Consider the following 20,939-nt stretch of genomic DNA (forward strand, 5'->3'; position numbering starts at 1 on the left):
GTCCGTCTTAACACTTCCTTATCAGCCTTATCAGCCACCTAATCAGCGCCTTGTTTGCACTCTTACTACACACGACTTGTAGTTAAACTCTCGGCAAGATTGTGGTCACAAGTGCTGCTAGCATGGAGCCGGAGACACAGAGTTTGCCGGTTATAAAAAATCTTAATCAGGTGATTGAACCCCACTTGGGAGGAGCCAAACTCCTGGGCTATCAGTCTAAAAGCCTGACTCAGCCTGGAGACAACTATGGCAGCATTCTTCTGGCCATCCAAGCCCAGTTGAAGAGCTCCCAGGCAGCAGAACCCTTCGAGCAGCAGCTGGTGGCCAAGGTTCCTCCCACCGATCCCAAATACTGGCAGTTCTTTCAACCCGAACGGACCTGCCTCACGGAGAACGCTGTCTACCAGGTCTTGGCCCCGGCTCTGGTGGCTCTACAAAAGGAGGCTGGCATCCCAGAGGAGAGCCACTTTGATGGCTTCCCTCGCTACTTTGGCTCACGCATTTCCCTCGATCCAGGCTCTAAAACCGTAGATCAAGATGCCGTCTTGGTGCTGGAGAATCTTCGCTTTAGCGGCTTTGTTTCCGGCCAGAGACTGCAGCCCTATGACCTACCTCATACTCTTTTGGCCCTCCGATACCTAGCCGAGTTCCATGCTCTTCCCGTGGGACTAAGACTGCTGAAGCCCCAGGTGTTTAGGGAGCAAGTGCGTCCCTTCTTCAACAAGTTTGACTGGCATGGAGCTGCTCCGGAGTGGAAGGCCATCATGAAGGCCGAGACCCTGGAGGACATACGACAAGCCACCGACAATGATGAGGAGCTGGTGGCCCGCGTGAAAGAGCTGTCGGACAAGTTCTTTGAGTTTTTAGCCGCCCAGCCGGATAGACCCGATGGACCTTTTGCTAGTATCATTCACTGTGATTATTGGATCAATAACTTGATGGTGAAGTATGGTAAGAATATCTAAGTTCTCTCAATTTTCATAACAAACTAAACCTATTCCATCAGAAATTTCCTTCACAATCTGTAAATCACAAGCAATAATAATATTTCTCTCGATAAGAATTGACTTTGATAAAGACCTTTTGCTATCTCTACCTTTTTAGAACCCTCGGGAACGCCCTCTCGGCTGAAAATAATCGACCTCCAGACCGCCCAGTTCGATTCCGTGGTTCATGACATAATCGCCTTCCTGCTATCAAGCGTTGATACCGCTATCTTGGAGCTACATTTCGAACACATGTTGGAGTCCTACTATGAGGTCTTTGTGTCTTGTTTGCGCCGTGTAGGAGCTGATACGACCAGCTACAGCTTGGCGGCGTAAGATAAGATGTTAATGAAATCTGAAGACTCTTTTTGGCTAATTATTATCGCGCTTCACAGATTCCGGGCGGAAGTAAAGCGAGTGGCATATATCCAGGTGCCCCATGCCATCTTCATGACGAGATTTATACTGGCGGATGAAGGGGAATCAACATCCTCCTCCTCTTCGGATAAGGATCTTGGCGATGTTTTGAAGAATGCAGGCTCGGAGCGTATTGGGCGAAAACTGAAAGAGATTTTGAGTTTGGCTAAAAAGTTTGATATTTTATACTAATTTTGTTTATAATTTTATTATCTGAGAACAAAAACTCTAATAAAAACTAATGAGATTTTAATGGCTAATTGTTTTATTATTCTCTGGGCTGGGAAATCAAGCAATTGCTGGCCATCAGTCTGGGGCAACATGCGAGGCAACTGGCGAACGTTGGTCTCTATAACGACCTGGCTGCTCCTGCTGGAACTCAGCGGCATAGGCAGCAAGGAGGTGGGTTTGCCAAAGGATATATATCTCTATAGTTATTCCTAATCATCACCCCATCAGAGCTGCTACTACATATTCTTCACCCATGCCAACTGGACGGATGCCCGACCGAGGTTCATTGTAAACATGACGTTTTCCAATCAAACCGGCATTGGCTCTGTGACCACCATCAACGAGGAGATAGCCTCACCTGTGTCCCGGATTCTAATCCTCCAGCATTCGTCCAAGGAGAAACCCCGTACTATTTACAATGCCACCATGAAGCTGTGCGATCTGCAGAATGTCTTCAACTCGGTGCCGCTCTTCAAGCCCGTCAAGGATAATATGCTCAAGCAGAGCAACTACTCCCTGAGCTGTCCCTTGGTCCCAGGCACCTACAGCATGGGCAACATGAAGGTCAGCCCCAAGAATCCGCTGCTGAGTCTTCTCTATCAGCCCAAGCACACGTTTTCTGTCAAGGGTGGTCTCTTTGAGGAGCTGGGCTCGAGGGGTCGCCTGAGGCCCTTGTCCACTTATTTTATGGCTGGAAAGGTGGTCAAGAGGAGCTGTGGGGCCAATGAATGAATAAAGCTGGTATATTTTGTTAAAATATATCTGAAAAGTAGCTTTAAAGAGTTTGATTTGGTTTGGGAAAGCCTGAAAATATGTTATTACATTTTGTTTGAAGGGAAAAGTATGCTAAAGGCAGTTGGAATTTAAGAAACTTTAGGAGTAACATAAGTAAAATACTTGTTTAAAGCTTTTGATTATTTAAAATGTAGAAATTCTTTGTAGAAAATTAATCAGTAAATATTGAAAAGTAAAATAATTTCTAATTTTTGAAGAATTTAAACTCGTTAGCCTTGACTTTTATTTTTGATTTGAATTTTTTTGCTTAAAAATAATGAATTTTAAGTGCATTTTATTTTTATGTTTAAAAAGTAAATATTTATAATTAAAATATACAATATAATTCTTAATTTTTATCATTATACATATTATAAAAATCTGAAAAATAAAAATTATGCCGTAAATAGTTACAATATCTACAAAAGATTCACCTGATATTATACTTTTTGGTTCTAAGTTGATTCTCAGTGAATGATTTTCTTATTTAATAATTTTTCCTATTATCATGATTTTAGGTTTCTTTTTTTAATAACCAATTTCTTTCAAAAAACAACTTAATTTCTGACCTAAATATTTTTAAAATATAATTAAACATAAAATGAATGAATTAAATTAACTAAGTACAAGCCAGCAAAGGGTTGGCTTGTACTTAGCTTCCTGAATCTTATCCAAAATTAATTATATTTATCGATCCTTTAAGGCTAGCCCTGTCAATATGGAGCAGCTTCTGGCTGGGCTCTTCTAGGTCTTCCCAAATAATTTTTTTTCGGTCTAGCTAATGAGCAGCGCTTGAGCCATTTATGGCACTCCCTGGCAGAGTGAATGAACCCAAGGAAACAAAGAGAATAATATATATATAATATATGGGTTAAAATCAGTTCATTATAAATATGAAAGAAAATGCCTCGTTACTGGAGGGTGATGAGGCAGCCAACCTTGATATCATTTTTAAGCTGGGTAAACAACTCCCAATAAAAAAATATACAATGCCCAGCTTATCGAAAGGCCCTTATCAAGAATACAAAATAAAAAAATAAAACAAAGTCTTCCCTTTTGTTTGTAGAGTGGCTCTGGCACCACCACTATCTCATTTGTCAATTAACAGATAGCACTAGAAACATAATCAAAGTTTTTTTTTTTGTTTCGGCAATTAATAATAATTACAAATTAAAATAATGCGACTCGGCAGAAAAAACGACCTTTGGCAGAGTCCAAAACCGTCATTGGTTTGTCGGTGATTACCTCAGAGATCGCCAGTCGGAGGACTGAACTCGCGGCTGCAGATATCAACAAAAGCCAAAACGGAGGAGATCACTTGGCAGACGCGTGTGGCGGCGATGACGCAAATATTTTGCGACTCGCGTGTGCCAAGACAAAGATCTCCTGAGGGAGGAGAGGGAAAGCAACCAAGAAATCAGTGCCATAAATTAGTGAAAAAAGATCTTTGGCCGCTCTGGGAAATAAGCTCGAAGAAAACTCGTGTGATTCAGTTCCAGAATACTTTTTTCTTTACTATATAGTAAAGTTCTTTAGATTATTTTAAGAGCCGCCCCCATCACTGGGCCATGGCGTGAGCAGTGGGAAATTAGATAAATAGGCCAGATAAAAATTTAAAAAAAAGACAGCACTCGCCGAGTGTCTGGGCCAGACCCCACCCGGTCATATCGACACGCGCCAAAAAGATAAAGGTGATTCCGCCTAAACACCTCTACAAATCCAACCCAATTCCAGGCTACGTGACCGTTTCACTTTTTATTTTTCTTTCTGGACATCAGTCACAGGACCTGACACTGGTCACCGCTGATATCTGTGGCATTTTGACAGGTTTTATAATCGCTTCCCTAGTGCTTGCCATATATTTTCGATTCGAGCCATCAATTATGACTTGCCGCGGCTATAACTGGAGCCGTAAAGCGTAATCTCAACAGCCAGTTGGTTTGGCCAATTGAAAACACACATAAAAGTATAAACAATGCCCCCCCAGCAACGATCCGTTTGATCCATAAACAGGTTCAGGCTCTGTTTTTTGCTGACTCTTTTTATTGCCGCAGCCGGTGCCGGTGTGCCTGTGACGTAGTCGCCCCCAAGTGGCATTACGTGTATGCCATAATGTCCAACATTGTGGCTGTAAATCTGGCGTTATCAGTAGTTCAGTTGAGTTGAGTTGAGTTCACCTCCCGCGACGGGTTTCTTGACCCACTTTCGGCGCCATGTAAAGCTAGATTCCCAACTGATTGGCGATTCGCGATCGCAGTGTTTGGGCTGCTCAGAAATAAAATATTGTGGGGAAATAGGGTTCTTTTTGGTGAATAAATATATAATATAAATATATGATATAAATATTAATATTAATTATTTAATAGGACTGAAAGTTACCTATTTAATCATTAAATAAATATAAATAGCATTTTAATAAGAAGAAAATCAATATCAACCAAAAAAATACATTTAACTGTTAAAATTCCCAACTGGTTTTCGATGATCTAATACAGAACTTTAATTTAAATTAACATTTAAAACTACCAATTATTGCAAATAAATAATTATTATTATTATTAAATATTAAAAAACAACAAAGTATACAAATTCTATTTTTTAGTTTTAGTTTTTAATCGATATTATTATTTGAAAATATGTTAGATCAAATCAAAAAATTTTTAATTTAAAAATTTCATAACTCAGTCAAAAAAGCCTTAATTTTAATTTGGTTTGCTTTTCTAAGCTAGTTTTTTATATGTTAACAAATCTGCATACTAAATTTAATTTTTCAAGAAATCTAATTTTTGGTCAAATTTTGAAAAAAATCATGATGTAACCCCTTATAATTTTTCTAAAAAATGGCCCAAAAATTAATTTTCTCCTGAGATGGCCAGAATGATGCGCCTGTTAATGCTGATCAAGAATATATATGGTTTATGGGGTCGGAAATGATTGCTTCCGTAAATAAAATCAAAATACCCTTCAAGAATGTCGAAAATATTTAAATTTTTTTAAGATTTATGGTAAACCTTTCTGAGGCTCCACTGTAGCAAGATCGGGGCATTTGCAATCACGTTCAGAGGCCGTGGCCGTGCTCTCCGTTCTTATATAGAATATTTATAATTATTTGGTTAAACATTCGCCGGCCTAGGCGTTTGGGTGGAATGTTTCCTGGGCCCACATATAGCGCCACATTGATTACATCAATTAAGTTTTAAAAGTAATTCCCCAGCTGTTATTTTTTATTCCTAGCGAAATGATTTATGGCCCTATGATAACCGAAGCGGAGGAGCCATAGCCATCACTCCGCCATTCTGTTGACCGAGTTAAACCGAGCAGATAATGGTCAGACTTTTGCAGGCGGAAGGCCATATAATGGTGCCCTGTGTCGGTGTCGGTGTCTGCCTTATCAGGCCAGCTCTCGGCCGGACTTTAAACGCCGCTCGTCTAAACTGTTTTATTCAAATTATGTGCTAATGTCCGTGGTCGCTTTTCGGCCTCTTTTATCAGTTTTGTGCAAATTAGATTTGCTGGTTGCATAATTTGCTCTACTTGATTATATATAAGCTATTGGGGTAAGCGGATATTCTTGAGCTTAAACAGTGCAAAATGCAACTATTTTTAGATCTCCAGTTATCGTTGAGTGTTATTGAGTTGATTCACCGATAAGATTGTGAGTTCTTTACCTGGAAAAACAACATTTCTTTAGCAACTTCATGAAGCTTATCATTTCATATTATGCAAATCTGGTAGGCAGCATAACTGGATCCACCTGCATTGTAAGACACTGGTGTTGACATCTCCGAACTCGTTTCATGCATACCAATTTAAACCTGCTTCAACACCCATTAATGATCTGGTCTATGGTGCGGAACTCTCGATCTCGATTTGGATTTCGATCGCAAGTTCTACGAATCTTGATTATCATTGTTTATGTGTTTTTATTTAATATCTAACCCCTCACATGGGGGTACGAAGAAAACGGGTTTGGGCATAGGAATGCCTCTTCCACCAACATCTGGCGGGGTTATCTTTGCAGCACGGTTAAGCCCTGGGCCCTTGCAACGGATTATCAGTACTGCGCCCAGCTGAGTGCATTCAGCCTTGTTTTTTTCTCGTTTGTGGCTTTTTTTTTTTATTTTTAGCAAACCGGACAAACCGTTTCGCCTTATCTTTTGCCAGCTCTCGACCCCATTGCACTTGCGTGTACCGTAATCCGTAATCCGCCACAAACAAGCTGCACCTCGGAATGTCAACATAGTCATTTCCAGTCCAAGTCCCCAGTCCCGAGTCCCATAACCATTAACTTTTCTATACTGCAATCTGAACCGACATAAATGTGCTATAAACTGAAGAATAATAGTAATTTCAGGATTTTGTTTTTGGAATTATTTTGGATTTCAACAGTCTTGTAAGCTATCTTTTTGATACAAAATAATATCAAAGTTTACCTTAAGTAAAGTTTAATATAGAAAAGACATATCCAACTAAACAAAGTCCACGGTCAATCGATACCCACTCCCTCTGCCTCATCAGCTGACTGTATGCATCATCATCAATGGAAAACTTTCCTCTCCACAAGCCATATCTTACAAAGAGGCCTATATGTAGCACCCAGCATATATGTTACATATATTCTCCCCGCACGCATTAATCTTGGAAAACTTTCAGTGTCAGCCAAAGGGGACAAGGGACGGCGTCTGCTGGCGAAAAAGTTTCCATTAAAAACAAGGTCTTGCTTTAGGTCGCCAACAGCCGCACTTATTTACAAAACAAAGCGTTCTATATTTTAAAATTCTGCTGCAGCGAGTAATAGTTGTTTTGAAAGCTCGCCAAAAAAAAACAAAAAAAACAACTAAAAGAGAGAGAGAAAATAAATTAGAATTTAGTAATGTGTGTGTTTTGTTTACAACTTTGTGCTTTTACGCAAAATGTTTATTTGAATTGCATTGGAATTCTGTAGAGACATTTATAAGATAAAAGTACATATAGAAAGCGAACAAGATTCTTATATATATAGTTTTTTTTTTATATAATATACTAGGTGCTTTTCTCTTTAAAATTGCATTCAACAAACTTTTACTACAAACAATCTGCGTGTGTGTATATGGGATATGAATGATCAATTAGGTATTTGATATCGTCCAATTTCAGTGATATATGTTTTCTCTATATTCCAATTCTTCAACGAGTGAGGTCAAAACTTGTAGAGTTTACAAATGGATTTTCCTTTCCGTAGGGTACATTTTGGGGTTTTTATTATTTAGATTAAAGCAAAGATAAGGTATACATAATTTGTAAATTATTTATGGCAGAATATACTTCGGTTTCGGTTCGATTTCTTACTGCCCGCCCGCCCAGAGTCTTAAATGCTACTCGCTCCTGTCTTTTTGCACACCGAATCCAAATCCAAATCGAAATCGAAATCGAAATCCAAATCGGATTCGGACTCCAAAGTTCAACAATATATTCTATGTACAACAACGCCCCCATTAGGGCTTTCGATCTCCTCTACTCGTTCAGCAGGCAGGTGCGGACAAGGGCGCCGCACACGGCATAGGGATCGCAGTTGGAGCTGGGCCGGCGATCCTCAAAGTATCCTTTGCCGGCTGCCGCCACGCCACGGGGCACACGCACACTCACCGCCCGATTGGCCACGCCCCACGAGAACTTGTCAATGCTGGAGGTCTCCAGGCGACCCACCAGCCGCCGCTCGTTGTCCTTGCCCTCCTTGGGATCGTAGGCCTTGATGTGACGCTCGTGCTGTTTGCTCAGCTTCTCGATGGCCTCCTCGATGGCCTTGATGCCGCCATCGGCGCGCATTGCCTTCGTGGAGAAGTTGGTGTGGGCACCGGCACCGTTCCACTGACCCTCCATGGGCTTGGGGTCGAAGGTCACCACAACGCCGTACTCCTCGGCAATGCGCTGCAGGATGTACCGGGACACCCAGAGATCATCGCTGGCCTTCATGCCGTTGCTGGGTCCCACCTGGTACTCCCACTGGGCGGGCATCACCTCGGCATTGGTGCCGGCAAAGTCAATGCCGGCATACAGGCAGGCCACGGCATGGGCCTCCACGAGATCACGGGCATAGACACGGTCGGCGCCCACGCCGCAGTAGTAGGGTCCCTGGGGCGCGGGGAAACCGTTCTCAGGCCAGCCAAAAGGACGTCCGTCCACGTCCAGCAAAGTGTACTCCTGCTCGATGCCGAACCAGGGCTCCTGGGAGCCGATCTTTTCGACGGCCGCCTGGAAGGCTGCCCTCTTATTGGAGGCCGTGGGATTACCGTCAGCATTGTAGGTGTCACACAGGACGATGACATCGTTCTTGCCCGGCTTGAAGGGATCGCGGTACAGGGCGCGGGGCTTCAGGGTGGTGTCCGAATTCTCGCCATGGGCCTGGTAGGTGGAGCTACCATCGTACTGCCAGTCGGGCAGATCCTCCACGGAGCTGGGCACCTTGTCCAGGACACGATCCTTGAGGCGGATATTCTCACCGGTGCCATCGATCCACAGGTATGTGGCCTGAACCCGGTTAGCGGGAGTCTCCAGGTTGCGATAGCGCTGCAGGATGCTCTTGTCCAGAGCCGTGTTTGGCGAGTTGGCCAGGAACTGGGAGCGGGCGGCGTTGGAGGTGCGCAGCAGGCGGAGCTGCTGGGCAGCGGGAGCCACTAGCTCCCGCTTCAGGAAGAGTCCGGCCACGCGGAATGCCATGATCCTGCGGGAAACGAAAGGGAAAAGAGCAAGACACCAGAGTTAGAGGACAAAAGGACACACTTTCTTGAGGTCTTATTTTCTGTGTATGTATGTGCGCAGTAGCTCCAAGGATGCTGCTGTTTGTCACTTTTATGTAATTATATGAACTTCCTCAGGTTGGGATTTGGAAAACCAAATGCCTTTCCAGTGGGCGGCACTTACTGTTACGTCTCGTGTATTCGCTCGACTTGCAGGTCTTCTCTGGACTTTTTCGGATCGGATCTTAGCGGGACTTTCTGTTTTGGGTTTTCTGTTTTTTTTTTTCTGTTTTCTTGCTGCTTCTTCAGTGGCTGCTGCGGAGCGACTGCTGAGGACACCCAACCAATGTGAGCTTTGGAAGGCTTGTGAGCACCGTCAGCGCGACAACATTCACTTTTTTCCGCTTTTCGTTTCGTTTTTTGTTTCGTTTCGGCTCGTACGCCTCCTCGGGTTTTTCTTTATCGCGTTGTGTGCAGTTGGCGATGGCAGCGACCGCGGCAGAGGCATACATATGTAGCCTCCCAGGGAGTGCGATGGCGGGGGGGGGGGGGGGGGCAACTCTCAGAGAGCGGGCGCAGAATGATTCAAGGCGAAATCTACCGTTACTGATTCGCTACACTGCAAACTATGCAGGTCAAGAAAAACCAACAAATAAATAAAGGAAACCAAGCTATAAAACAACAGAGAATCCACACCTGGGGGCATTGACATGTCCCAAAATAAATTCTTTGCTAACTTTAGTCACAGTGTGTCTAATCTTGTGGCAGGCACTGTTCAGCCTTTGCTCTCTGCTTCTCTCTGCTTCTGTCTGCTTCCTCTCTCTCTTTGCTATTTCCATAACAAAACAAACGTTCCCCTCTCCCCCTTTGCCCTGTTACAGCATTACTTTTACATGCAACTGCACGAGAGAGCAACAGTTCCGCATCTAGTTGTGCGCATGGAGAGAGCTCTCTCCCACTCTCTCGCCAGAAATGGATACCACACGCCGCCAACGCCAGCTCTGGTGCAAAGTTCACTGGACACAACTCAAGGGTATCAGCTGTTATTTACCAAACCAAAGAAGAAAAATATTGATTTGGATCCCCCAGAAGATCTCACACAATATATAGCCTGCTTCTAGGCTGCCACAAGAGTGTGAACACTACGTATACTCGATTTACAGGCGCCGTTGATTAAAAGGCGTTGCCGGGGCATTCCCTTGGAAGGGAGGAGGAGAGCCTGGAAAAGCAGCTAAGCTGGCGCAGCGCAACAATTGGCACGTTCTCCTTGGTCGCCAGGTGGCGGGAAAACAAGCTAGTTGTTTTGGCCGGCTGACATAACTTTGGCCGAGCTTCAGGTTGCCATAACAAAAAACAAACAAGGGAAAGCGTTACAGGAAACGACTGGCAGATACCCTGGGCTGGCTGAGACTTTATTAACATTTTTTTATATTTTTTGAGAGTAAAATTGTTAGTAAAATCTAGTCCAATAAATTTTCTCAATGGTATTATATCGAAGTCTTTAAGAGATTGAGCAACTAACTATATCATATATTGTAGCTTATACTCACTTTCCTCTTTATTTACAGGTCATAAAAACAAGGCACAAATAAAAAAGAAAAACCAGCAATGAAAATCATGGTATGAGTGCGAATTTCCACCATCTGACGGCGCCTGTTTATGTATAAGTGCGTTTGCAACGCGCTGCATAGGCATCCAGTGGTCGCTCGTACTACGCTTTTCCAGTTGTGTGGCACCGCTTCCACTGGATGGCCGGCTTCAGTTTTCTTTCGCAAGGCGCCACGCAAGAGTCGGGGTCTCCGTCGGTCTCGGTTTCGCACAAACTGCGCTGTAGCATGGACAAGTCCATAAAAACGCCACTTATTATTATTTTCAGACTGGCCCGTTGACATTACAGCTGGCCATTTGGTTATTTGGCCATTTAGCCAGAGTTTGTGAAGGCCACTTGTTGCACAAAGAGTAATACTCCTAAGGCTGCCACAATGAACAAGCACACTTGGATGCAGTTTTTGGAGAACAATAACCTGTGAGTAGGGGGAGAGGTTCCAAAGCAAAATGCAAAGCTGCAATCAGATTCAAACAGGTGTCAACCGGTTTGCAATTGCAAATTGACAACTCCGTGATTTGAATAACCCCAGCCTAAGGAATTTACACGGAAAACACTCATCGGTTTTTTATTTTTGCACAACTATTGAAAGCATAAGTAGTCCAGGAAAATATCACGTAAATCGGAAAATGCCTGCCATTTGTGGATTTTCACTTATAAAACCAATAAGACCGCGAAACCGGTTTCCCTCGACTTTACTTGGTTTTGCAAAGCTCTCTTTGCTAGTGTGTTTTTGCCCGAGTCCGAGATCAGCTAAAGTCTAGCAAATATTGTTAGTTAGAACCCAGAGACCCAGCCTTGGCTTCTGATAACATCTCTCATAATCGCCATAATCGAGTGCGATTAAAATGCAATATATAGTACATAAACTCGTTTTTAATTCCCTTATATGTCCATTGAAACCAATTTATGACTGATTTTGGCTGCCAAGTCTTAGGGTAAGGACCTCCCACGCCCTAACGCGCTACAAATGACCTCATGCCACATAAAACAAGGGGTGTTGCCAGTTCCCCAACACATCCCGGGACCATTAAAAAAGCGCTCACATTGTCAGACTTGGACGGATGGAATTTCTTGCCACTGAACCCAGTAAACCATTTGAAACGCTAAAAAATCGTTTAGGAGACTCGCTCCCAACAGAAAAAAACACTTTTAAAATCCCCAAAATTATCGCTTGGAAAATTAATCTTCCAGCACTCCTAGAAGACTCTTCCCAGGAGATTTCTTCTTGACAATCGCCAAGGCAACTCCTCGGAGACTCTTTCTGGCGAGCGGCAATTAAACAATTGCCCAACGGTTAGCAGGGCAGGCCCCAAGGCGGAATAAAAGCCATTAGAGGTTCTCTCTCTCTGGAGGCGTATGGGTGTCAAAGTACAACCCCATTATCGACGACTGTATAGAAATACCTAACTATATCAGCGGTAGATTGGAACTCCTAGATAAGCCAGCGGCCATAATGAGTCATAAGAGTAGCCCTGAACTTGTAATTTGGCTTGTAAAGAGGTCACTTAAGTACTTGAGCTGCTTTAGGTTTCACAGGAAACATTACCTTACAAAAAAAAATAAATAAATAATTAAAATCGGTATCAGCATAGAACTTATGTATTATCAAACCCTGATTATTATCGGGATTATCAGCGCACAAGCTACTGTTATCACAGACTTCCCTCAAGGCTCTACCTGGCCTGTTCTTGTCTTCCAGGAAGCACCTTAGTTGTAGAGCCAAAGATTAGGATTAAGATTTGCCTGAGATTTCCCCCCAGAAGAATCTGTTCTACTTGGAAGAGTCACAAAGAGAGCAAGAGATTATGAGAGATATATTGAGAGAGCAACACACACACACTATCTAACTTGGGCTCTCGCTAGAATGCTCCCCAGAACTGGCGCCTCTAGCGGCGTCCCACTCTAACCCAAGCGGCAGTAATGGGGGCTGATACGCTAGTGTAGGGTGTGTGTGTGTGTGTGCGTGCCACTCTCCACCACCAGTCGCTTTTAATTTCTGGCTTTGTTCCACTGCCGCAATTGCTGCCCAGTTCAGTTGCGATCGCGGCGCGAGCGAGACAAGTACTAAAATTCGAGAAGCGGTGTTCCGTTGTCCAAAGACGACGACAACAACGGGAGGAAAATTTCTCTCACCGCACCACCACCACACACGGCAGGGCACGGCGGTGGTTGAAACGAGAACGGGAACGGGAACGCGAACGTGAACCCAGAGTCACCCGAAACCCATATAGCAAGGGAACGGGAACGAAGGGCGGCAGGGCAATAAGAGTAACTCGACTTAACCCGGCGGAATATAGCTGTTCAGTGCAAAGTTTTGGTATTACGAATACGAATACACACACTACGAGACCGAGAGACAACCCGCCACAGTGGTTGCATTTTGCTTTTCCAACCCCAAAAATAATTAAAAGGGAAATCCAACAAGCAAGATGACTAAAAACGATAATGCCAATCTGCTGAATGACAACAGGACAGGAGCTGTGGCCGGAGGACAGCTGAAGGCCCAGATAGTGCCCGCCCAGCCCAAGACCCTACAGCATTTGCCCAAGCGCCCAGCCGTGGATTTGGCTTTCCACAGCCTGACGTACCGCGTCAAGGAGGGCAACCGCAGCAGTAAGTACTAGTCTCTATATATCTAAATTCTGATTCCTAGTTCAGGTAACACTTGGCATACTACACTCTCACCTTCGCTTTCTTTGTGACCAGACTTTGCATGGGTGCTCCCTGTGCTCCGTGCTCATTATGTTCCATTGTGAGCTTCGTCTCCGGTGCGCTTCTAGCTGCTATTACGCACTTCCCCCTCTCTGCCGCCTTAGCTCCAGCGGGTTTTACTTGTTTGCTTTTAGCTGCGCTTCGCCTCGTCGTAGTCGTCGCTGTGCTCGTTTCTGGTTTCTTTGTTCTTCTAGCAGGCACCGAGTATCAAGAGTATCAGGGGGTCTCCGGATGGGCTGGAGCACTGAGTAACCCGTTCCCAATTACATGATGCGACGACACTGGAGCTGGCCAAAGTTCGCTCTCCGGGCGATAAGCCATGTCAAACCCATACATCAATATCTTAACTAACGCTTTTCGCCAGCAACAAGTTGACTTCGTCAGGAATGCCAGCCATGTACTCACCCGCTCACAGTGTGTGTGTATTTGGAACAGAGGCGTAGCCAGGAGGGGGAAGCCTAGATCTAGCTAGCTGCTAATGAGCCAAACATTCATTCTATGCTTTTGTTTTGTTTGAGTTTGAGGGTTTGTTGGCAGAGCGATTAGGGCTTAGTCACAACCTGATTGGGATAGCTATCTACCTAACCCCCACCCAGGGGGAGGGTGTACTCCTCCCTTGTGGCCATTTTGAATTCGAAATGCTGGCCAGCGATAATATTCCCAATAATGGGGTATTCGTACCCCAAGCACAGCTGCTTTGTTCTCAGAATATCTGCTGGATACATCAGTCAATCAATAAAAACCTCACTACCAGCACTGGACTGACCCCGCAGCCTGGCACAAGGACAACCACTCCACTTGTCAGAGCCTGTTTTGGGATGCGGATGCGGTCAGAGCCTGTTTTAAAAGTGTAATTGTAAACGAACTTTGCTCAGTCCAGACATCGAGAGAGAGAGAGTAAGGCAAAGGTCGGCCATTAAAACTTAATTGAGGCAGTCAGAATATATGTATATAAACACATACACTCTGAGATTTTCCACTGACCAGTGGCTCACCTGGTGTACCAGAGATCCACAGATGGCACGCCGCCTCCAGAAAGACGTGCTAAGTTTCTGGGCCAATAATGTATACAAAATAAAGTGGCTTTCGGCATGCCAACTATGCGATTTGCAATTTGTTATTTTTGTTAAGATGCGGCAAAGTACCTGTTCAGTACGTTCTTAGATGCTCGTCAAGATTGCGGAATGCCCTGGCCTCCTAGCAGCTATATTATATAAGTAATTGGCATTGAGCGAGCAGTGTGCCCTTGGGACTTCTTTTTTGCTTAATCTTCTCAAGCAAACTGAATGGCGGCTCTTGGAGCTTGTCAAGCGTAATCCCAGCTGGAGACCCAGTTTTTTTTTCGGCATAGACACTGCGTTACGACGGCAACTATGACTAACTAGTCACTATTCAGTGGACTGACAGCTGAGGTTCACTGCCAGTTTGTGATTAAGCAAGCTGTCTTAAAGCAATTACAGCCACTGCACGAGCTTAATAAAACTTAGGTTTCACTTCTGAGAGAGGGTCACGGGTGGCTTAACATGCTGTAAATTAAATATTTTGTTATGAATTCACTTTTAATATGTAAAACCCTTAAATTCAGAGCATTTAATAATGTAATAAGTGCCTCAAGTCACTTTTTGGGGCCTAGAGAGTGAAATCCAAACCTAAGACACTCTGATTTTGATGAAATGGTTCATTCATCTTCTGCCAAAGACTGACCAAGCGTGCCACCGCTGAAGTAACAGGTTTATTAGCATTTTCCGCTGAGCAGCTGGTAGTGTGTTGTCGTGCCAAATCTATTGGTTTTATGGCTTTATAGGTATGCTTTGTTGATAAGCCACTTCCGCATCAGTTCCATTTAGAAGCCATGTGCGAAATTACCCATACGGAGGCCACTCTTGTCCAAGACTCTAATCAAAATCTTATTAGTTATTCACTGGGCAGGAGTTACAGTCACGTTGCCTTCTCAGGGGCTTGTTTACCACTGAATTGTAATTGAATTCCCAATTTGGTTACCTGCAATTGTTCCCTGCAAACCCTGAATCACAGCTGGAATGTCTCAGTCTTGGGGCTTCTTTATGTCCGAATCACAGAGGAGGTGGAAGGTACAACAACAAAAGCTCATCAATGGTGGGGGGCCAATGACCGGGGCTCTGTTGTTCGATTGTCAAATATTTCGCGATTTTTGTTTACCTCTCAAGCTCTTGCCTCCACCTCCGCCTCCACCAATGACCCATGCAGCTGAGCCGCTTCTTTGATAGTTTTTCGATGTCTTCAGGGGGTTTCAAGTGCTGGGTACTCTAGGCTCAATGACGTAAGCTTCCTATTTTTAGTAATAACATATAATAACAAGTTATATTTTTGTGATTTTATTACAGATGCCAAGACCATTCTGAAGGGCGTCAGTGGACGCCTGCGGTCGGGAGAGCTCACCGCCATCATGGGACCATCGGGCGCTGGCAAGAGTACCCTGCTCAATATTTTGTCTGGCTACAAGTGAGTTTTCTTTGCTTCCAACTGATAATTTGCATGCACAACAAGGTAGGGGTACGCGTAGTAGCTGGAATTCGAAACATCGCCGCCGCACGCACACTCTGAAAACATATATAATAATAATAAAAAACAAAAAAAAACTCAGCTGACCTTGGGGCCAGAATATGGCGAATCGAGTGCGGGTACAATTATATTAGCCAGCCGCTTATTATCAACAGAAAATAATTGTGACTTGATAAGCAGTCTCTCTCTCTCTCTTGAACCGCCGACCTTTCCGCACTCAAAAGAGGTTCCCTTTTGTAAATTATATAATTTATTCCCACTTCTTTATCTGTATTTGTTTATTGAAAACGCTAAATTCAACTGTTGCGTCTAATAATCATAAATTTTTCAACTGGTTACGGTTGTTACCAGGAGCAAAGACCGATTTCCCTCCATGATATATCGACCGTATCGTAGGTGTAATCAGGCTATCGCCTTACTCAGCTATTTCCATACACCTCTTGAGTAGGGTGAGAGGTTTGCTGGACTTTGTACTACGTTTTCGATTTCTATTCCTACAGTTTGGTTTATCAAATAAGTGTCCATGCGTAGATATAGCAAATAATATACAATAAAATACACAGCTGATTATTAGCAATTATAGTAGCTATACTCTGGAGATAACGAGTCAGGAAACTGGCCAGAAAATGGTAGGAAAAAACTAGAGGATTGGGGATTACAGCTTTTACAATGAGAGATCTTACAGCAGGGGTTCTTAGGGATTTTGAACAATGAAAAGTAAGATTGTTTTGTAACAATTTTAGATCTTTGTGTAGTCTACCAATACTTTGCATTCTTATTAGCCAAGTAACCATGAAGCCTTTCAAAGAATTGTGGCTTAACTTAATGAATAAAAAGTAAACTAATAGATTGCTTTTGGCAAAGCAGGTTGAAGGATATATTAATGGAAATTTTAAGAGCATGATAGAACAATGAAAAGTAAGATTGTTTTGTAACAATTTTAGATCTTTGTGTAGTCTACGAATACTTTGCATTCTTATTAGCCAAGTAACCATGAAGCCTTTGAATGAATTGTGGCTTAACTCAATGAATAAAAAGTAAACTAATAGATTGCTTTTGGCAATGCAGGTTGAAGGATATATTAATGGAAATTTTAAGAGCATGACACCCCTTTCTTAATTATAAAAAACTCATTCCTAAACCCTTTTATCCCAAAACTCTCGCCCCCCAGAACCTCGAGCATCGAAGGCAGCGTCACCATGAATGGCGCCGAGCGCAATCTCAGTGCCTTCCGCAAGCTGTCCGCCTACATTATGCAGGACAATCAGCTGCATGGCAATCTCACCGTGCAGGAAGCCATGACGGTGGCCACGAACCTCAAGCTGAGCAAAAAATTCACCAAGCCGGAGAAGAATTCAATGGTAAGACCAAGTCACGCTCAATCATAGCTCTAATCAGATGGCAAGTTATTTTTGAAATACAGAACCTGTTCTGAGCTCAGCTCAGCTCTGTTTTGTTTACAAAAAAAAAAACCAGCAAGTCATGGCTACCAAAAATAACACCCAAATTCAATACTCTCCCGCAGATCGATGACATCTTGCTGACTCTCAGCCTCAGTGAGCACCGCTACACCATGACGCGCAATCTTTCGGGTGGCCAGAAGAAGCGTCTCTCCATTGCCTTGGAGCTGGTCAGCAATCCGCCCATCATGTTCTTTGATGAGCCCACCTCCGGCTTGGACAGCTCCACTTGCTTCCAGTGCATCCACTTGCTGAAGATGCTGGCCGCCGGCGGACGCACTGTGATCTGTACCATCCATCAGCCATCTGCTCGTCTCTTTGAGATGTTCGATCAGTTGTACACCCTGGCCGATGGTCAGTGTGTTTATCAGGGCAGCACCAAGCAACTGGTGCCCTTCCTGTCCACCCTGAACCTGGAGTGCCCTAGCTATCACAATCCAGCCAGCTATGTGATTGAGGTGTCCTGCGGCGAGCATGGCGATCATACGCGCAAACTGGTGGAAGCCATCGACAATGGCAAGCGGGACATTCGTTCTTCGGCGGATTATGCCAACCTGAAGGCTCGCAATGATCTGGTGAAGGTGCAGAACCTGAAGGCCATTCTGGACAAGAACGATGCCTCCAATGTCAGCGGCAGCAAGTACGAGGAGAATCTGACCCTCAACAATGGCCTGCTGAATGGCATGGTCAACGATATTGTTAAGGATGGCAATGCTAGCTCTGCTGTGGTCACCACCAATGAGAAGGGCGATGCCATGATCGATGTGGAGAAGAGTGTAAACTGCACAACGGCTTTGCTGACGGAGGAGATCACCTCGCCGGAAAGGTATCCGACCTCGCAGTTCCACCAGTTTTGGGTGGTTCTGAAGAGAACTCTGCTTTTCAGTTATCGGGATTGGGTGAGTTTGGGGAGGAGTTTGGGGTTCTTGAAGATAACTAATTTGTATTCTTTATTAGACCCTCATGTATCTGAGATTGTTTGCTCATCTTTTGGTGGGCTTCCTGATTGGCGCTCTCTACTACGACATAGGCAACGACGGAGCCAAGGTTTTGAGTAATCTGGGTTTCCTCTTCTTCAACATGCTGTTCCTCATGTACACCTCCATGACCATCACTATTCTGTCATGTAAGGAGTTCTATTTAACAGAAAGAAATATATGTTAATTAATACTTTATAATTTCTAGTCCCCCTGGAGATGCCCGTTCTGTTAAAGGAAAACTTTAATCGCTGGTATTCGCTCAAGTCGTACTATCTGGCTATATCAGTGGCAGATCTACCTTTTCAGGTGAGTTTAAATAGGTTACTTTGAAGTGGAATAAATAAAAATATTGAGAGTATGGCGATATTTAAAGATAGAGTTGATACGATCCATATTTATTCCTTCTCTAAACCTTACCCCTTACTAATTTCTCTATTTTTCCATCCCTTCCAGGCTATATTCTGCGTGATCTATGTTTCCATTGTTTACTACTTCACCTCACAGCCCTGGGAGCTCTTCCGCTTCTCCATGTTCCTGTCCGCTTGCCTGCTCATCTCGTTCGTGGCCCAGTCCGTGGGTCTAGTTGTGGGAGCTGCCATGAATGTCCAGAACGGTGTCTTCCTGGCTCCTGTGATGTCTGTGCCCTTCCTGCTCTTCTCCGGCTTCTTTGTCTCCTTTGATGCCATACCGGTGTATTTGAGATGGATCACATATCTATCCTATATCCGTTATGGATTCGAGGGCACTGCCCTGGCCACCTATGGCTATGGTCGTGAGAAGCTGAGGTGCTTCCAGACTTACTGCCACTTCAAGTCGCCGATTACGACGCTGGAGGAGCTGGACATGGTGAACGCAAACTTTACGCTGGATATTGTGGCTCTGATTGTGATCTTCGTGGTGCTGAGGGTGTCGGCGTACCTCTTCCTGCGCTGGAAGCTGAAGACCGTGCGCTGATTAGGGGCACTCCTCGAACCTTATTGTTTGTTGTTTTCGGTTCTAAAAGCTTTCAACGTACCTACACAACTATGTATCTAGTTAGTTATCAACGAAGCGTCTTGGGTTCTTAATCATTTTATTTTTGCCTAGTTATTATTCCAAATTGATCAAAAAACAAAACCAAATCGCTGTAAACACAACATCTTCGATGTAAGGAAATCATAGGGAAGTAAGTTATTCGAAAAACCCATATTTTGCCAAAAGAAAGTAATATTTAAATACATGTCGATGTGTATTTATATGTTTTATAAATGTCTGTGAATAAAAACACTTTTTAATACAAAAAAAATATATATATATTAAAAAAAAAAACAAAGAAAAGCCCTTGCTTTTTGTATATGTAATTATTTTATACAAAACTTTGTAATACAGGTTTACGATCTAAAATCCAAATGGTATTTAAGTGTCTGCAACATATACATATTTTATAATCACATTTGTATTTATAAATAGTGCATTCTTGGAGGAAATAAAGAAATTATACACAAAAGTACAGAGCTGTGTTTTTATTTCAAGCTTAAGAAAACATTATATTTATATATTTTTAATTTATCACAAGGGGGTAAATTTGACTGTAGATTTCTAGGAGTCGTATAAAATTGGAAAAATATCCCTTTAAAGAATTCAAATATGAAGGGTATTTTTATTTTATTTACTGAAGCAGTCATTTCCGACCCTATAAACCATATATATTCTTGATCAGCATTAACAGGCGCATCTTTCTGGCCATCTCCGGAGAAAATCTATTTTTTGGCCATTTTTTCGAAATTTGATAAGGGGCTACATCATGATTTTTTTCAAAATTTGACCTAAAATTTGATTTTTTGAAAAATTAAATGTAGTATGCAGATTTGTTAACCTGGAAAAAACTAGCATAGAAAAGCTTTCCTAATTGAATTTGATGCATTTTTGGCTAAGTTATGACCGATTTTTGATTCGATTTCGTGGTCCTATGGCAAACAGCAAGGATATACAAATTTTGGCTTTCTTTCTTGTTATAAAATAATTTTTTTGGGATAAATTAAATTTAGAAAAATCAAAGCTTAGTCCAATAAGCTTAAATATCAATTGAAGAAGTTTTTTGCAAGGTTTTACCTTAAGTTTTATTAAATAAATATCAAATTCCATTATAAGTAATAATTTTTAATCATTTGAATCATTTTTAAAATGTTGCAAAACATTTTTCTATACTCAAAATCCACAACCCGTTTCTCCCAGTGTAAAAAGCTGCTTACAACGCCCTCTGCTGGCGTGTGCTAGCGCTTTTGTGCAACCGTTACCAGTTTGAATTGTGAACCCGAAAGGCCAGCAAGTTATAAGGTTTTTTTTTTTCAAAGCGGCAATTAAACTGGCATAGTACGTGCCTCACATTAAAGCTCCCAATTACAGCCGGTGGTCACTCGCCCCTCACGAGACTAGGAACAACGGATGGAGATTGGTTTCGACTGCTCGGTCTGTCAAATTAACCAGCCAGAGTCCAGGTTTCTGCGGCGTTGAGTAACTTTTAATTTTTTTGT

General features: G+C 43.1%; 4 protein-coding genes across 4 annotated transcripts; 3 read left to right on the plus strand and 1 right to left on the minus strand.

Annotated features, from left to right (window-relative positions):
- Window position 1: 1 nt before the first annotated feature.
- Window positions 2–1,656, plus strand: LOC108079680 (uncharacterized). The gene is made up of 3 exons (XM_017174082.3): window positions 2–951; window positions 1,105–1,318; window positions 1,382–1,656. Exons 1-3 carry the CDS (start codon window positions 123–125, stop codon window positions 1,593–1,595), a joined length of 1,257 nt encoding a protein of 418 aa, XP_017029571.1. The 5' UTR covers window positions 2–122; the 3' UTR covers window positions 1,596–1,656.
- Window positions 1,657–1,724: 68 nt separating this feature from the next.
- On the plus strand, window positions 1,725–2,366 carry ovm (oven mitt). The gene is made up of 2 exons (XM_017173872.1): window positions 1,725–1,805; window positions 1,863–2,366. Exons 1-2 carry the CDS (start codon window positions 1,725–1,727, stop codon window positions 2,364–2,366), a joined length of 585 nt encoding a protein of 194 aa, XP_017029361.1.
- A 5,248-nt stretch (window positions 2,367–7,614) lies between these two features.
- Gs1 (Glutamine synthetase 1) lies at window positions 7,615–9,504 on the minus strand. Its single transcript, XM_017174056.3, has 2 exons — window positions 9,309–9,504; window positions 7,615–9,108 (listed from the first exon to the last, which is right to left on the minus strand). Exon 2 carries the CDS (start codon window positions 9,102–9,104, stop codon window positions 7,902–7,904), a length of 1,203 nt encoding a protein of 400 aa, XP_017029545.1. The 5' UTR covers window positions 9,105–9,108; window positions 9,309–9,504; the 3' UTR covers window positions 7,615–7,901.
- Window positions 9,505–12,762: 3,258 nt separating this feature from the next.
- On the plus strand, window positions 12,763–19,915 carry LOC108079627 (ATP-binding cassette sub-family G member 1). The gene is made up of 7 exons (XM_017174009.3): window positions 12,763–13,346; window positions 15,809–15,926; window positions 17,158–17,347; window positions 17,512–18,345; window positions 18,404–18,572; window positions 18,632–18,732; window positions 18,880–19,915. Exons 1-7 carry the CDS (start codon window positions 13,163–13,165, stop codon window positions 19,378–19,380), a joined length of 2,097 nt encoding a protein of 698 aa, XP_017029498.1. The 5' UTR covers window positions 12,763–13,162; the 3' UTR covers window positions 19,381–19,915.
- The last annotated feature ends 1,024 nt before the right edge of the window (window positions 19,916–20,939 follow it).

Source organism: Drosophila kikkawai, chromosome 2L (assembly GCF_030179895.1).
Source record: "Drosophila kikkawai strain 14028-0561.14 chromosome 2L, DkikHiC1v2, whole genome shotgun sequence".
NCBI classification, from domain to species: domain Eukaryota; kingdom Metazoa; phylum Arthropoda; class Insecta; order Diptera; family Drosophilidae; genus Drosophila; species Drosophila kikkawai.

Excerpts from the sequence above, each read along its gene's own strand:
- LOC108079680 (XM_017174082.3), top strand. The coding sequence starts at position 123 with ATGGAGCCGGAGACACAGAGTTTGCCGGTTATAAAAAATCTTAATCAG. Across the intron at positions 952-1,104 it reads TAACTTGATGGTGAAGTATG|AACCCTCGGGAACGCCCTCT; the intron begins GTAAGAATATCT and ends CTACCTTTTTAG. Across the intron at positions 1,319-1,381 it reads ACCAGCTACAGCTTGGCGGC|ATTCCGGGCGGAAGTAAAGC; the intron begins GTAAGATAAGAT and ends CGCGCTTCACAG.
- ovm (XM_017173872.1), top strand. The coding sequence starts at position 1,725 with ATGCGAGGCAACTGGCGAACGTTGGTCTCTATAACGACCTGGCTGCTC. Across the intron at positions 1,806-1,862 it reads GCGGCATAGGCAGCAAGGAG|AGCTGCTACTACATATTCTT; the intron begins GTGGGTTTGCCA and ends TCACCCCATCAG.
- Gs1 (XM_017174056.3), bottom strand. The coding sequence starts at position 9,104 with ATGGCATTCCGCGTGGCCGGACTCTTCCTGAAGCGGGAGCTAGTGGCT.
- LOC108079627 (XM_017174009.3), top strand. The coding sequence starts at position 13,163 with ATGACTAAAAACGATAATGCCAATCTGCTGAATGACAACAGGACAGGA. Across the intron at positions 15,927-17,157 it reads AATATTTTGTCTGGCTACAA|AACCTCGAGCATCGAAGGCA; the intron begins GTGAGTTTTCTT and ends CTCGCCCCCCAG. Across the intron at positions 18,573-18,631 it reads GACCATCACTATTCTGTCAT|TCCCCCTGGAGATGCCCGTT; the intron begins GTAAGGAGTTCT and ends TATAATTTCTAG.